Source organism: Heteronotia binoei, chromosome 18 (assembly GCF_032191835.1).
Source record: "Heteronotia binoei isolate CCM8104 ecotype False Entrance Well chromosome 18, APGP_CSIRO_Hbin_v1, whole genome shotgun sequence".
NCBI lineage: Eukaryota > Metazoa > Chordata > Lepidosauria > Squamata > Gekkonidae > Heteronotia > Heteronotia binoei.
In genome coordinates, this window is record NC_083240.1 from 19,223,678 (window position 1) to 19,239,995 (window position 16,318).

At 47.5% G+C, this 16,318-nt stretch overlaps 1 protein-coding gene across 8 annotated transcripts in view; it reads right to left on the minus strand.

Annotated features, from left to right (window-relative positions):
* Positions 1–693: 693 nt before the first annotated feature.
* The window catches only part of ZNF362 (zinc finger protein 362), a 45,423-nt gene continuing 29,798 nt past the window's right edge, over positions 694–16,318 (minus strand). For all 8 annotated transcript variants that reach the window (XM_060259317.1, XM_060259312.1, XM_060259311.1 and 5 more), the window contains 7 exons: positions 15,056–15,119; positions 13,704–13,950; positions 12,123–12,444; positions 9,184–9,408; positions 4,972–5,050; positions 3,450–3,608; positions 694–1,655 (listed from right to left, as the gene is read on the minus strand). In XM_060259317.1, the coding sequence (XP_060115300.1) occupies positions 1,539–1,655; positions 3,450–3,608; positions 4,972–5,050; positions 9,184–9,408; positions 12,123–12,444; positions 13,704–13,950; positions 15,056–15,118 (1,212 nt within the window). In that variant the 5' untranslated portion in view covers position 15,119 and the 3' untranslated portion in view covers positions 694–1,538. The remainder of the gene's footprint in view (positions 1,656–3,449; positions 3,609–4,971; positions 5,051–9,183; positions 9,409–12,122; positions 12,445–13,703; positions 13,951–15,055; positions 15,120–16,318) is intronic.

Consider the following 16,318-nt stretch of genomic DNA (forward strand, 5'->3'; position numbering starts at 1 on the left):
GGAAGGTTAGAGGGGCTTTATGGTACGTTTTCAGGTTCCTTTGTAGTCTTCTTAGCTTTATCCTAGAACCTGTTCTGTTTTTCAGGAAACCCTCAGTCTTTTAAAGGTACTTCTAGTGAGTAGGGGAACACACCTCCAAAGTGGATTTTCTTTGCACCAGAGCATGACTGATGCTCTCCCTGCTCAGATGGGCCCTGGATATTGGTTTGGCATTGCTGGAAAATAAGCACTGCACTGGAGACTGCCTTGCCAAGGTTTCCTAGCTGGAGCGATTCACCCCGCAGTCCCCCTCCCAAGGAGTTTTACAGCTAGCCGTTCCCCAGGATGGCTAGATGGTTCCGATCCAATCTCTAGCTGCAAGGTGAGTGCTAGAAAAGTTGCAGGGTCCAGGCACTGGAGCAGCCTAGATGGGTTTTCCTAGAGGAGGGGTGGGAGAGTCTGGCAACAGTACCGATTTGTTAACTGGGCAACTGGCCACTAGTTCAAAAGGTGTACTGAGAGCCCCCGACGGATGAAAGGGCATGTCTTTTGGATATGGTGGAATACTCATGATGCTTGGTGTGAGGCAAGGCAGTTGCTCCATGCATGAATGGGGCGGGACGTGGAGGGATGCCCTCCTCTTCTGCCACATCACATCACAGCCCAACCCATCCCCCTCCTTCCCACATGCTGCTAAAACCAAGACAGTGCTAAGCTGAATGCAGTTTTTATTCATTTCCCTTCTGAAGAGGGGGGATTCTCAAGGCTAAAATGCAGCAAGGGTGGCAGTGGTGACCTGCCTTGTACAGTCACTGTTTTCTCCCGCCCGCTCTCCTCCAGGTTCTCTCCAGCTGTGTCACGCTCTAGTCAATCTTCCAAAAGCTACTCTCCTTCCACAAAAAAAAGGCCAGCTTCTTTCTAGTCCGGGGCACCTGCCTCCTTCCTCAAATCGCTTCAAGCAGGGTTTGCGGCCCCCGGCCAGACACCTTCGCCCCGAGGGTCCCGCGGCGTCTTAGCTACTCTGGTCTTGCTGCTGTTCACCCTTGGGAAAGCCTGTGGGTGTCTCCACAGATCGCATCCAGCACCTCTCCAAAAAGAGTCCAGAAAGGGTTGGTGCCCTCTTGGGTAACTGCATCAAGTGTGGGGGCCAATAAATTAATAAAGGTGTGGGCTTGTATCTAATAAACCAAGTGGAAAAAATAAAACCGGGAAGGACGAACTGGACCAGGGCTTTCAAAAGGCTGGAGGTGATCCAAAAGCAAGATGGGGTGAGGGGAGAGACACAGAGGTTCAAAGTGCTCTGGAACTGTCTTTGGCTGCCACCAAAATCGAAGGAGGAACTCCCCAGCTCGAGGCGGGTTGCTTGTCCGGACTCCCATCTCTTTGTCCTGGCCGTGAAGGGGGAGACGTAGCAGGCAGGCACCCAAGGACCGTGGGGGGGTGGTGGTGCCCGGAAGAAGCTGTGGTTCCTGTGATCCTTATTCCAAGCTGTCCTGTCCTTCCCCCTCAGCTCTGTAATTCAAGAGGGGCCGTGCTCAGGGGAGGGGGCTCCCCAAGATTCAGATGAGAGAGATTCGCACTGGGATGCCAGGAGATTCCGTCCTTTGAGGAGAATGTTGACTCACTAGATGTTCAACCACTGTGTGTTTGGACATGTGTTTCATCAAATAGGTCTCCTGTTTGGGGCAGAAAGAAAGGAAACCACATCAGGGGATCACAGAAAAGAGGCGTCAGACCCTCCTTGTTCTAACAGCCTGGTCTTACCACATTCATGATGGCCAACGTTCCCTCTAAGCTGTTAAGTCTTGTGAGCGAAAGTTCTACTTTGTAAGCTACTGGCATGGAAGTTGTGAGCTCCTGCATCAATTAGTTTGCTCTGGGGCCATTTTTCCTGAGCTAAGACAAAAATGTGTGAGCTGGAGCCTAAAAAACTGTGAGCTAGCTCATGCTAACTCAGCTTAGAGGGAACACTGGTGATGGCCCTACTCAGGTTCTGGCAAATCAAGATAGCCATCTCTGCTTTTGCTCCCAACCCTGAATAGACTCCGACAATCCCAAATGTAGAACAAAGTGTGAGCCCAGTGCCACCTCGAAGCGCAACGAAGTTTAATCCTGAGCCTAAGCTTTTGCGTGCATCTATCCAAAGAAGTGTACAAGCACACAAAAAGCTTAGACCCCCCCCGCATTAAACTTTTGTTGCTTTTAAAGGTGCCCCTGGACTCACGCCTTGTTCTGTTGCTTCAGACCAACATGCCTGCCCACCTGAATCTAATCCACAAGGTAGTGATCGTTTAGCTGCATGAGCTGATCATTTGCTGAATCACCACACAGGAATTTTTTACCTTTTTGGGAATGGTGACTCACACCCAACTTTCCCTGATATGGTGGCCCAACCACGGCACCTTAGGCAAACTCACCTTGGCCCCCATCCAGTTCAGCCTTCCATCTTCTACAGTGGCTAAACACACGTTTTGGAGAAACTGACAACCATCGCGCAAGGGGCGCAGCTGCCCCCAGTATGAAGCCAAAGCAAGCGGCATTCTGACACACCCAGCCTTCGACCTTCCTTTCCTTCTCCATTGTTCCCACTAATCCTCCCTAAGATATTTTTAAAAACTGACTCTAGTAACCATCAAGACAAATTACTATATATGCCCAGTGAAGGGGGGAAAAAATCTCAACTGATATAAGGTCAGATTTTGGTTTCCAAAATATGAGAGCGATGCTAAGAACAGGGGTGGCCACTAGGGAGGGCTGGCACACAACCCACTTTCACAGACCTTGCCACCTGTTTTTGGGTCCTCCTGACCCACAGGTTGGAAAAAGTGGTATCAAACCCAGGGCGTTTTTTGGATCAGGAACTCCTGCATATTAGGCCACACACCCCTGATGTAGCCAATCCTCCTGGAGTTTACAAGGCTCTTATTCCAGGGCCTACTGTAACTTGGAGGACTGGCTACATCAGGGGTGTATGGCTTAATACACAAAGGAGTTCCTGCTACAAAAAAAACAATCCCCCAATCTCAACCCCTTCCCCCCAGCTTGAAGTGGCTTCTGACCATCTCATCTCATCTCATACTAGGACACCCTGAGATGAGTATCCCCGCCCCCTCCCCCAAGCCATCAGACATCTGGTCTTTTCCCGGTGTCCTTAAGAGCCAATCCACCTCTTGGGGGAGAGAGGCTAGGGGAAGGCTGTCCAAAAATTCAAGGTGTTATAGCTCTGGCACTTGTGTCTCTTTCTGGGGGGGAGGAAGTAAATGACTATTCAACCAGCCAAAGCACACAGGGCAGGCAACAGGCTCTGTTGTCCTCACAGAGGCATTTCTGCTTTGCAGAGCAAGCTGCTGGCTGTCTCTCCCACTCGCGCACCCTGGTGGCTGGGAAGTGGCTCTCCTGCCTTCCCCGCCCCGCCGCGCACCCTGGTGGCTGGGAAGTGGCTCTCCTGCCTTCCCCGCCCCGCCACTCACCGAAGTGTAGGCCCTCCCGCACATGCTGCAACAGTAGGCCTTGGCGTGCTTGATTGCGTGCGCGGAGAGGTGGATCTGGAGCGAGGCAGAGTCCGTGTAGGCCCGGTAGCAGTTTGGACACTTGTAGGGCTTGTCCTTGTTGTGCTGCCGTTGGTGAGACTGAAAGCAACAGGGGAGGAATCGTTTTGGGCCCCCTTTCTGGGCATGTTCTCAAATCCCCACCTCAAACTGTGCCCTTGCTAGGTCATGGCAGGATCTATTCTCTTGCTAGTTAAAGGGGGGGGGGGAGTGTTTCCTGATTTTGGGTTAATGCCCCTCTCAGGGTTGTAGATACCCTTGCCCTATCTACAGATGCTCAGAGGTCCTCCAGACATTTCATGGAATCACAGAGTTGGAAGGGAACTCTAGGGTCAGCTAGTCCAACCCCCTCTACAATGCAGGAAACTCACAAATACCTCCCCCATCCCACACCCTCCCAGCGACACCTGCTCCATGCCCAGAAAATGGCAAAACAACCCTCCCCCCCTCCAGGATTCCTGGCCGAACTGGCCTGGAGAAAAATTGCTGCCTAACCCCAAAGTGGCAAACAGCATTTCCCCAGGGATGTAAGAAAGAACCATGAGAACTAAGCACTGGTGCAACCCTGCTTGCTCTCCTTCTCATGATCTGCCTAAGCATTGCTGTCAGATGACCTCTGTTCGACAACCTCCAAAGAAGGAGCCTGTTCCACTGAGGAACTGCTCTGTCGGGAAGTTCTTCCTAATGTTTAGCCAGAAACTTCTGATTTAATTTCAACCCGTTGGTTCCGGTCTGACTTTCTGGGGCAACAGAAAACAATTCTGCACCATCCTCTATTTGACAGCCCCCTTCAAGTACTTGAAAACTGATCATATCACCTCTCAGTCGTCTCCTCTCCAGGCTAAACATGCCCAGCCCTTTCAGCCTTTCCTTGGTCTCCCTGCACCCTGTGAGGCAGAGCACAGCTGATTGATGTCAGCCCAGCTGGTCAGAGGGGGCAACCCTCTGGAAGAATCAGTTTCTACAAAGTGCAACTGGAAGGTTCAGAGGGGGAGAAGCATTTTGGGGGGAGGCAGGCAGCCATTTTGCCCTCCTTGACCCAATGGGACATCAAACGGATGCCTCCAACACTTTTATTTTTTGTCTTTTCTGAAACGGGAAATTCCAAACAGGCCTCCTTTTCCGGGAAGCACTTCGTCTTCATACCGGATGCATGGAGGCGAAACTGTGGTTAATCTGTAGCAAACAAATGGCACTTTGTGCATGTTCAGAGGTCCTCTGTCTTTCCTGCTTTTTTACCATGCCTCTGCATTGGAACAAGGCAGGAACTAGGGCCTGGACCCAGAACTGTGGTCTTTTGAGGCATCTGTCCACTGCCGTGAGTGCCAAGCTCTGGCTGTAAAGCAGAATCAAAACGCAACAGGCATTTCAAGCCCCCTGAATCTCATTCATTCTCTCCGAGCCTCTCCCACTCCCCGCACTGCCCATTGTCCCCCTTGCTGACCTGGAGGTTGGAGAGCTGCGTGAATGCTTTTTCACAGCCCGCATGTGGGCACTTGTAGGGTCTGTCACCGGTGTGGATTCTGAAACGTGACAACGAAGAAGTGTGAACTTTTAGAACTGATACAAACATCATGCCCCGGTTTGTTTATTTACTTCACTTATTCCCCAGTTTCCTCCCCAAGGATGACCCAAAGTGGCTTCCATTGCTCTCTTCCCCCTCCATTTTATCCTCACAACAACCCCATGATGCAAGTGAGGCTGAGAGTAGCCCAATTTGAATTGCGAGCTCTGGGTTGGGAAATGCCTTGAGATGGTGGGGGGTGGAGCCTGAGGAGGGCGGGGTTTGGGTAGAGGAGGGACTTCAGTGGGGTATGATGCCATACAACAGTCTACCTTCCAAACAGTGTTCCCTTTTAAGCTGAGTTAGTGTGAGCCAGGTTACAGTTTTTTAGCCCTCTCGCTCACATATTTTTGTCTTAGCTCAGGGAAAACGGCCCCAGAGCCAACTAATTTATGCTGTAGCTCACAAATTTAATGCCAGTAACTCACAAAGTAGAATTTTTGCTCACAAGACCCCACAGCTTAGAGGGAACATTTCTTCCAAAGCAGCCATTTTCTTCAGCTGAGATGATCTCTGTCACCCAGAGAATGGTTGTAATCCCAGGAGATCTCCAGTTACAACCTGGAGATTGGCAGCCCTAGGCCTAATATCATCCATCAGGCTTCCATGGCAGAGTGGAGATTCGAACCTGGATTTCCCGGATCCTAGTCTGATGTCCAACCACTATGCCACACTGGCTCTTCCAGTTTGATGGAACAGCGAGGGACACATGGAGGTAGGAAAAGGCAGGAGGCCCCAGCGGTTTTGGCTTACTGAACCTGAAGTAATCAACTGACAGATTTTTCCTCCGATTTCTCTGTGTGGCCATGAGAACTAGAAACATTAAAGCAAAAAAGAAAATCTTCAGGAATTCCGGGGAGATAGCACATTTTGCGTTAGAGGCCAACTGGTTCTTCTTTTGACGTCAAATGCAGCTTTTATGCCAGGCTCTCTTTCATGTCAGTTTTGGCAGCCCCCCCCCCCCCCCCGAGATTTCAGCTGCAAACATGACAAAATCCAGGGGCAAGCTTAAAAAGAAAAAAAAAATGTAAAACTCGCACCAAGAAAAATACTAAGATCCTTGCTAATTATGTAAAGTGAGCAACTGTGCATAGTTTATTCCACAATGCTAACATGTGGGATTCAGTTCCAATACTCCCTCTAAACTGTGGCATCCTTGTGAGCAAAAAGTTCTACTTTGTGAGCTACTGATATTAAAAGTTGTGAGTGAGGCATTTGGCTACTGCATGAATTAGTTCACTCTGGGGCCGTCCTTCCTGAGCTGAGAGAAAAATGTGTGAGCCTGAGGCTAAAAAACTGTGAGCTAGCTCACGCTAACAGCTTAGAACACTGTTCAGTTCACTTTCACAGGACACGAGTTCTAAGGATTATTATTCCCATTTGGACTCTTTTCCACCAGCCTTTCTTATGGCAGTGCAGCCATAAAAAATAGGAACTTGTTTGCTTTTTTAAAAAAAATTGGATTATTTAAATACAAACTAAAATTGTTGGGGGAGCTGAAACATTACCCCGCCCCCTGCAGTGTGCTCTTTTTTCTACATTCTCAGGGAACAGCTATGCACATGGCCATGAGGAATTCCTGGGAGGATATGAAGAACAGATTTACCTTGGAGCAATGTTTCCTGACCTTCTAACCACCAAGGCACAGTTCTGGAAAGTGTAAGCATAAGAACGACTTGCCCTCACAAGAGCCCAGCCTGTGCATCCGGATGAGCCCTAATCTGGGAAGTAAATTGGCCCAGAGAAGTGATTCATGGAGAACCACACCAAACAACTTTCTCTGAAGACAAGCAATTCTAAAGCGGTAGGAAAGACTGGAGCAAGTGACTGCAGAGTTACCTCTGCTTTCAGGAGGCTACCTGGAACAAGGCAGATACACTGCAGCTAACCACCTCTGGTGGGTGGGTATGTTGGGCTCTTTATTTAATTAGTGCATTTCTTATGACATGACAGGCTGATCTGGCCCAGCCCAGCAATGATCCCTGGTAAATTTTTGAGAATTATTACCCTGGGGAAGCAGGAAAAATTTAAAGGCAGCCTTTGCAAATCTATCTGCAAATGCCGGCAACCCATAGAGTTTTTCCTAGCCTGTCTTACCACGCATACTTTCTGTGGCACGCTCGTGGCCTGTAAAAAGAGGGAGGAAAGCAATTTTCTTCTTCTACTTTAATGAATATTTTAAAACCTGTTCGTCTGGAGACTCTTGGATCATCACAGGCAATTAGGAGAATGGCAGTTTGAAAGCGTGATTTATTTCTTTTTATAGTCCACCTTTCTCACTTGGACTTGAGGTGGGTCACTCAGAGTGAAGCAATACAATTGACAGGATGGGGTATTCCATGCACAATACCATAGGACTGGCGTTGCAAAACCAATGAGAAATCTAAGAACAGAGGCAAAGCATAAACCTATATATAATAAACCTAAATTACCTAGCAGGATCCTAATCTCAGTAAGCTAAACGCAGTAGCATACGCAACAGCCCCTCATAACTTATCTAAGTAACTTTGTGAATTATTTAGTACAGTGCAATTCTGCTGCCTGCACAGAAAAGTCCTCTTGAATGATTCTGTTTTGCAGTTTGCTGAAAGCGCAGGAGTGGGAGCACTCCTGGCCTCCTCAGGCTGGCCATTCCATATGGTAAGGGCATTTTAAGAAGTAATACTGGATTTATATTCCACCCTCCACTCTGAATCTCAGAGCAGTTCACAATCTCCTTTACCTTCCCCCCCCCGCAACAAACACCCTGTGAGGTGGGTGGGGCTGAGAGGGCTCTCACAGCAGCTGCTCTTTCAAGGACCTCTTGCGAGAGTCATGGCTGACTCAAGGCCATTCCAGCAGCTGCAAGTGGAGGAGTGGGGAATCAAACCCAGTTCTCCCAAATAAGAGGCCGCATACTTAACCACTACACCAATCTGGAGGAAGTGGATGAAAAATGTAATAGACAGTATCATGATCCTAGGGCTAGTGAGGCCTACAGGCTCCAGGGAAGCCTGTATAGGAGTAGCTACAGGGCTTACATTCCCCAGGAGCCCTTCTGTCTCTCTGATTGGGTGAAAGTAGTTTTGGAGGGAAAACTTGCCCTGAGGGGTGGGACCTGGGAGGAAAGCATAAAAAGGCCAAGCTACAGACAGGGTGTGTTCTCTCTGGAAAGGCTGCAGATAGAAAGGTTTTTCCTAAGAAGGCTGGACTGGAGAAGGCTGCAGCTGAGGAGATCCCTCATTCAAGAAGGATGAGTAAGTCAATTGGAATTAGAGGAAGGGAACGTGCAGTTAGTTGTGACAAGGCTTTTATTTCTTTGTACCAACCTTTAGCTGTTTTACTATATTCACTGCTGCACTAAAAATATTTCAAACTACTTCCTGTTTTTGAGCACTTTTTTTTTGAAGCATTTATAATAACCCTGTTGTTATACTGCCTAGGTCCTCACATCTCTTTGGTCACAGATAAGAAGAAGAATTGAAGATTTATACCCCCACCCTTCTCTCTGAATCAGAGACTCAGAGCGGCTTACAATCTCCCATATCTTCTCCCCACACAATAAACACCCTGTGAGGTGGGTGGGGCTGAGAGGGCTCTCGTAGCAGCTGCCCTTTCAAGGACAGCTCTGCAAGAGCTATGGCTGACCCAAGGCCATTCCAGCAGATGCAAGTGGAGGAGTGGGGAATCAAACCCGGTTCTCCCAGATAACAGTCCATGCACTTAACCACTACACCAAACTGGCTTGCTGAGAAGGAAGACAGAGGGGTCGGGTGGGTGCTCTGGGCCCTCTGAGACAGGCCTTTACCAGAGCAGTGGCAGCCCGTAGAGGCCCTCCCTGGTTGCCTGCCAGTGCGAAAGATGGTAACTGAAGACACCTTTGGACTCTTGAAGTTTCACCCAATACTGCCGCCACATTTTCTAGCTTATGCTTGGATCCACTGGGACTACAATTTTGCTCCCTCCTCCAAGAGAAACAGATTACAGGATGCTGAATCTTCTGTCATTTCTTCTTTCCTCTGGCTTAATCCTAAATCATAATGTGTGCCTGCATGCACAGCTGGAGGGGAGAAGGCAAAAGGAGACCACGGGGGGGGGGGGGGGGTTACTCACCTTGTGTGTTGCTGGAGGTGGGAGAGTTGGCGGAACGATTTCTCGCAGTAGGAGCAGTGATAGGGCTTGACGCCCAGATGGATGCGCAGGTGCTGCGCCAGGTAGGAGGCGTTGGCGAAGGACTTGGAACAGTGTGGGCACTTGTGGGGCTTGGCCTCGGTATGCGACTTGGAGTGGATCTGCATTTCTGACTTGGTGAAGAAGGTGAGAGGGCACACTTTACACCTGGACAAGGAGAAGAAGGAAGTCTCATGATGAACAGCAGCTTCCAATCAGGTAGCCATGGCTAAGGAAACGTCCGCCATTTCCCATACATGGGTACACTCCTCACCCATTCCCTGAAGATAGTCATATCCCTCCTCACCCAAATCAGGCCAATATGTTATGCTGTGATGCACAAAATCCTAACCCAATAGTACTCCATACACAGGATTGTGAACCTATTCAGTCCAAGATGAAGATGCTCTGTTAACGTGCAAAACTGCCTAATGTAGGGGAGTAAGCTGAAGTGGCAGTGAATACAATACAAGAACTCGTGGGCATTCGATGAAATTGCTGAGCAGTCAGATTAAAACGGATAAAAGGAAGTACTTCTTCACCCAAAGTGTGATTAACATGTGGAACTGCCACAGGAGGTGGTGGCAGCTACAAGCTATAAGCATAGACAGCTTCAAGAGGGGGTTAGATAAAAATATGGAGCAGAGGTCCATCAGCGGCTATTAGCCACAGTGTGTGTGTGTGTGTGTGTGTGTGTGTGTGTGTGTGTGTATATATATATATATATATATATATATATATATATATATATATATATATACACATATATATATGAATATGTGTGTGTGTGTATATATATATTTTTGGCCACTGTGTGACACAGAGTGTTGGACTGGATGGGCCATTGGCCTGATCCAACATGGCTTCTCTTATGTTCTTATGAACTTCTGTGCTCTGCTTTTTTAATACTGGAAATCAGAGATCCCCCCCATGCAAAAAAACAAAAGCCCTAGATACAAAATGGTGGCTCAGGAATCAATTAAATGGCACGGTTTGCAGATTCTAGCAGCAACACCCTGCAAATGGCCAAAGAAGACCAATCAAGACCCCCACCACCACCAACAACCAGACAAAGAGCACCAGTTAACATTCATATTTGGCATGTGAGGACGCCTGAGAGGGAGAAAAAAGTGCAAGGCCAAGCACAGACACCATGGTATAGAATTATAGCTCAATTTGGTGTTTTTAAAGGAGAGGTAACTGGCATCCATGTTCTTTCCAAGCATCAGGCCCCACTCCAAGTTTTTCTTCGTGCCAGATGCTGTGTGTAAGCTATCAGATGTAAGTTGGTGGGAGATGCATCTTTGAGGAAGGTTGTCGGAAACAGAGATAAAGGCACTTCGCTGTCAGAGGCTTTCTCTACCCCCACTTCTCTTAAATCACTCAAGTGGAATGAAGCTTTAAAAGTGCAACACGAAACTCTAATGGATAATTTTGCAAAGGAAAGAAAATAGGAAGTTTCTCAGCACTGGCGCTTTAATTCAACTGCGGGAGCAGCAGAATTGTCCTTTAGCATCTGAAGTAAGAAACTGACATGCATGTTTAAAAGAGACTTTAAAATTCAACCTTTGATCCCACATTACAGGAAAATGGATTTGGGGATTTTCCATATTTAGTGTAATGTTTAATATGAATTGCTGATGAATACAATATTCAATGAAATGTTTTTTCAAATATTGAGAGTTATTGTTTAAAAATAGTGTTAATTTCTGTTTGTTATTTAGCCACAATTTTTGTGTTCTTTGATATACCCACTCCAAGCCAGGCATTACCTTCTGTGACAGAGTGCCACCAGTCAGTGTTTGTCACAAATACAAGGGAAGAGGGATGAATGGGAAAAAGGCTAGGACAGATTTATTGGTCTCACAAGGAGAGAAGCAGAGAAGCAGGGTCCTAGAATGTAATCACTCAAGTTCCCAGAATCCTGCTGTCAGTGGTTGAAAGAAACTTCCTTGAGACTCGCCATTGGGACTCTATATAGTTCCATAAAATGGAAGAGGGTATGGTCTGAGAACCAAATTCTGTGTTTGGAAATACTAGGTGCGATGCACTTCATGGACTGCACCTCTATGTTATGAAGACAGGGGAACTGTGCTCAACTGGTTCCCTGTTTCAATGGACACCCTTCTTTCCTTGGGAATTCTAGGATTCCAACCATGCGTTCTTCTTGATACCCTTTTTAAAAAAATGCAGAATACTCATCTTTATTGTGAAGCATTCAAAAAATGTCAACCTGCTCCACTGACAGAAGTACAAAATTACTGTAATAACCCTCAATAATTCATATATTAAAAAAATCACAAAAAATTATAAAATAATAGATGCAAAAGACATGGCTACGCAAAATCCAACTCTATGTGATGCATACAAATATAATACCTATGCTACACTAATCCACAAGTCAAAGTGCATACAATGAAAATTCACAATAAAGTGTAGCCTTCATCATTTGCACATGTCAGAAGAATCAAGACAAGGATTCTGGAAATGGCACAGTCCAGGAAGACCCCATTTATTCATTTTAAGATTTTGAATCCAGCATTCTTAGTTAAGTTCATGCTGTTTCCAAAGATCTAATGTGATTCTCAGATAATGCCACCAATGTTCCCTCTAAGCTGCAGCCTTGTGAGCAAAAATTCTACTTTCTGAGCTACTGGCATTACAGTTGTGAGCTACTGCATAAATTATTGTGCACTGGGGTCATCCTTCCTGAGCTAAGACAAAAATGTGTGAGCTGGAGGCTAAAAATCTGTGAGCTAGCTCACGGTAACTCAGTTTAGAGAGAACACTGAATGCCACTGAAACACCAGGATTCTGGTGGGAAGGGAATGGAAGGCATACTTGGGGGCAGAGGTGGGTTTCCCTGGTACTTCCATTCCTACCTGTACGTCTTGCCCTCTTTTCCAATGTCACCCGAGGCTAAGATAGGGTAGGGCACCACAAGGACGGGGGGCCCCGACGGGTTCTCAGCTTTTATCTTCTTGCGTCCTCGTTCTGTTTTGGGGGCCCCCAGCAGGCTGTGACCTTGGATGGTCTTGATGGAGTCCAAGAGAGGGGGGCTGGTGATCCCTGAGATGAGGGTAGGCGAGGAGGCAATGAGGCGGCTCTGGCTGGTTGAGGTGGGCGTGGAGGGGGTACTGGTGCCTGTCCCGGCACTGGATTCTGAGGTACTGACGGCGGGGGCACGGGAACCCAGTCCCAGACCTGGAAGGCAAAAGAAGGGAAAGCTCACACTGGCATCCCAGGGGCATAGCTCAGTGGCAGAGCCTGGCTGATGGCAGTCACAACCTCACTGATGGTCTGATTCTGACGAAGGCAGCTTTCTGTGTGTTCAGCAGTGGAGGGGGTGGAAATCACATGCAAGTCAAAGCAGCAGGTTAGGGATGTATATTCCCCTTCCTCCAACCATTTCCCCCCCTACCCCTGCAACTGCCGGATCTCTGGTCTTCAAAACCTTTCTGTTTCCAAGGAAGCCTTTCCGTATTACATTTGTCCACTGGTGCCAAAGGTGCCTAACTTCCAGTGAGTGCCAGGGAGGTCCAGCAATGCTTGGCTAACCTTACGCCTCTGGCTGCGATCACACCCCCTAAATAATGCACTTTCAATCCACTTTCAGTGCACTTTCCAAACTGGATTTTGCTGTCTGAACCGGCAAAAAATCCAGTTGGAAAGTGCACTGAAAGTGGATTATTTAGGGTGTGCAATCACAGCCTCTGACTCCCTTTTTCCAGTGGCTGCAGATAATAAAGGAAAGTCAGTAAGCAAAGCCACGTTCAGGACAGAACCATTTTGAGAACTGCCTCTGGGTGCCATCTTCCCACATACCCCACCCCCCAAGTCTGTAATGCACAAGATCACTTCCCTTGTGTCTTGAGGTCATTGTGTTGCACATTCCTCTGCTCCACACCTGCAAGCTGTGAAACCGTAGCGTGAAAATATCACAAGACGGGTGTGTGTATGTGTGCGTGTCAAACGATTGCATGAGAAAGTGGGAAGTGTACCAAGCAGAAACTCTGCTCTGCAACCGGCAAAAAATTTGCAAAAATTAATAAAATAGAAACAAAATGCAAAAATTAATAAAATGGAACAGATGTACTTTACAAGCGGCCTACCTGAGTGCAAGGCTGTGATGCTGATTTGAACTGTCTATAATTCCCCTCCTGTCACCACACTGATCTTTGAAACACCCCCTGCAACTATCTTTCCCCCTCGCCTGTCAAACGAGGACGTCTGCACCAACTTGTACCCATCTGTACAATTCATTCCAAGCCAGCCATAAGGTCTAGAAACCTTATTATTTAGACAAAAGCCAACATTCTCCACAAGCTACCCTGTCAGCACAACATGCACTTTCCCTGTCCTCAAACAAAAAGGACCACATAAGCATTGTCTGGCCCAACATAGGCAGTCCCACTGTTTCCACGCTCCACCCAACCCCTCCCCTTCAATGCCTCCCTGGGTACCTGTGACGGTGCTGGTGGCTGGACGAGCGTGCAGGGCCACATCGGGCTGCGGGACAGCCTGGGGGTGCAGCCCAGGGACCTGCTGTAGCTTAGGAATGGACATAATCGACTGGCTGCCCTCTGCAGGCGAGGGAGGCACCAGCAGGGGCTGCTGGGAAGACACTGAAGTTGGTGGCAAGTGCGGCGGCCGGATCTTCTCTGCCATGAGCTGCTCCTTAATTTTGTTGATCAGAACCAGGTTGTCCAGCTGCAGAAAGAGATGCAGGTGACCACTAAAAAAAGATGACCATTGCCTGTCCCGGAAATGAAGGGCAGCAGAATTCAGGCCTAACATAGTTCAATCCCTTGCTTCATGCAGGAAATCTAGAGCTCTTGCTTCCCTAACAGATGACTGTCCAGTCTCTGTCTGAAGATCCCCAGAGATGGAGAATCTGTTACATGCCTAGGTAATCAGTTCCCAGACAAACCACTCTTACCATTAGGAAGATCTCTGCTTACCCTCTGTTAACTTGAGCCCACTGGACCCAGTCTGCCCTCTGAGGCAGCAGAGAACAAGCCACTGTTCTCCTCCATAGCCCTTCTGATATCTGGAAAGGAGTCTAGACATTTTGGAATCCTAGAGTTGGAAGGGACCTCCAGGTTCATCTAGTCCAACCCCCTGCACAATGCAGGAAATCACTGTTTTAAGAAATGGGTCTCCTCTCTAGGTGACCACAGGCCAGATCCTCCTACATTCATCACAAGAGATTCTTTTCTGGACCTCGAGGACCTTTGCTGCCACCTTCTGAACAAATTTTGCTATTGTCCACATCTTTTTTTAAAAGTGCAGAACCCAGAACTGGATGCAGTTCTTCAGGTAACCAGTGCAGAACAGAGAGGAACTAGGGAGGTGCCGTTATTCAGGGTCAGAGCTCTGCTTGACGTGCAGAAGGCCCGAGGTTCAATCCCCAGCATCTCCAGTTAAGACAATGACCCTGATGGAGTCCTCACAAGAAAACAGCTTTGTGTGTTCTAAGTATTACTTCTACCTTGTCACTTGGACATTTTGCTTCTATTTACATTTTTTCATTGCCACCTGATGCTGCCAACTCACATGTAGCCTATCTGCCTAGACTCTTGTGATCCTACAGGAGACAATGTAGCTTAAGGTGGGCACCGAGCAACTGTTAAGAGCCGCTGTTGTCCAGGAGACAACCTGTTGGATTTGGCCCAGCTGACCCATTTCTTAACACAGTAGTTTCCAAAATGTCTAGACTCCTTTCCAGATAAGCTTAGCTGCTACAGAAGTCCTGCCAAAGATTCTAGGCAATGTTTTAAAGTGCAAAACTCAGGTCACCTGGGGTAATGCTTACCTGGCTGGGCATGGTGGGAGGAGGAGGCCAGAAGTAGGGGTTGTTAAAGCGCGGCTCCGCCATCCTGAGGAGGAAGCCAAAAAAGAAAGAAAAGGAAAACAAAGATGGTTTATGGGTCAGAAATTGGCCACACCTTCTGATGTCTCCACACCTCCAGACAGGATTGCTTTCTCCTTCCCTCCCCACCCCACTCCAAATTGTGGACTGGTCATATCATTACTCTCACACAAGCATAAACTGGGCAGGAATTCAGATGCAGAGTTAAAATCGTAGCGGGAGTAATAAATTAAGAGGGGGAGAGAGAAATACTTCAATTTCCTCTTCTGTAATGATTTTTAAAAATGGTTTTATCATAGACTAACCCCTCAAACAGGAAGAACTAAAAAAATAACAAAATATAACAACAGTGGTGGCAAATTTACAGATAAGACTCTATAAAAGGTCTCCAGATATCTAAACGTGCGCCCATGCACAATTGTCATCTAGATGCCATACATTCAAATGCTACTCTCCTCCACTCCTCCACTTGCACCTGCTAGCATGGCTTTGGGTCAGCCATAGTTCTGGCAGAGGTTGTCCTTGAAAGGGCAGCTGCTGTGAGAGCCCTCTCCAGCCCCACCCACCTCACAGGGTGTCTGTTGTGGGGGAGGAAGGTATAGGAGATTGTGAGCTGCTCTGAGACTCTTAGGAGTGGAGGGCGGGATATAAATCCAGTATCATCTAACAAATTAAGCTATGCCAACATCAAGAACAAATCATAAATAATTTCATTGAAGTATATCAATTCAGTATGAATCTGAAAAGTCTCATCCAAAAAGTCTCCTAGAAATACAACTACAAACAAGTCCATTTTCTTCAAGCCAGAATGCCAACGGATGAGGGGAAAACCCCTCTTCTGATGTCAAGATTATAGATAACGTCTCTCACTGTGGCTGTTTCTTTTGCAGAGAATTTTAGTGTCCTGTCCAGAGAAGGCTTGGGAGACTTAAAGCCCTGTCTAATAAGCTGTTGACTCCTTGCATGTTTCGCTTGGAACTCCCTGAGGAGATACCTTGATCACAAAGGAGATTTCCTCAGGGTGAGGTTTAACTAATGCACTTGTCCTAAATTGTTGACAAGTACTGCTGTATGAATAGACTTCTCTTTGTTAGATCCCAACTCTGATAAAGTTCCAAGAGAAACAAGCAAGGAGTCGAGGGCTTGTTAGACAGGGCTTTTAAGGCTCTCAAGCCTTCCCTGGACAGGACACTAAAATTGTCTGAG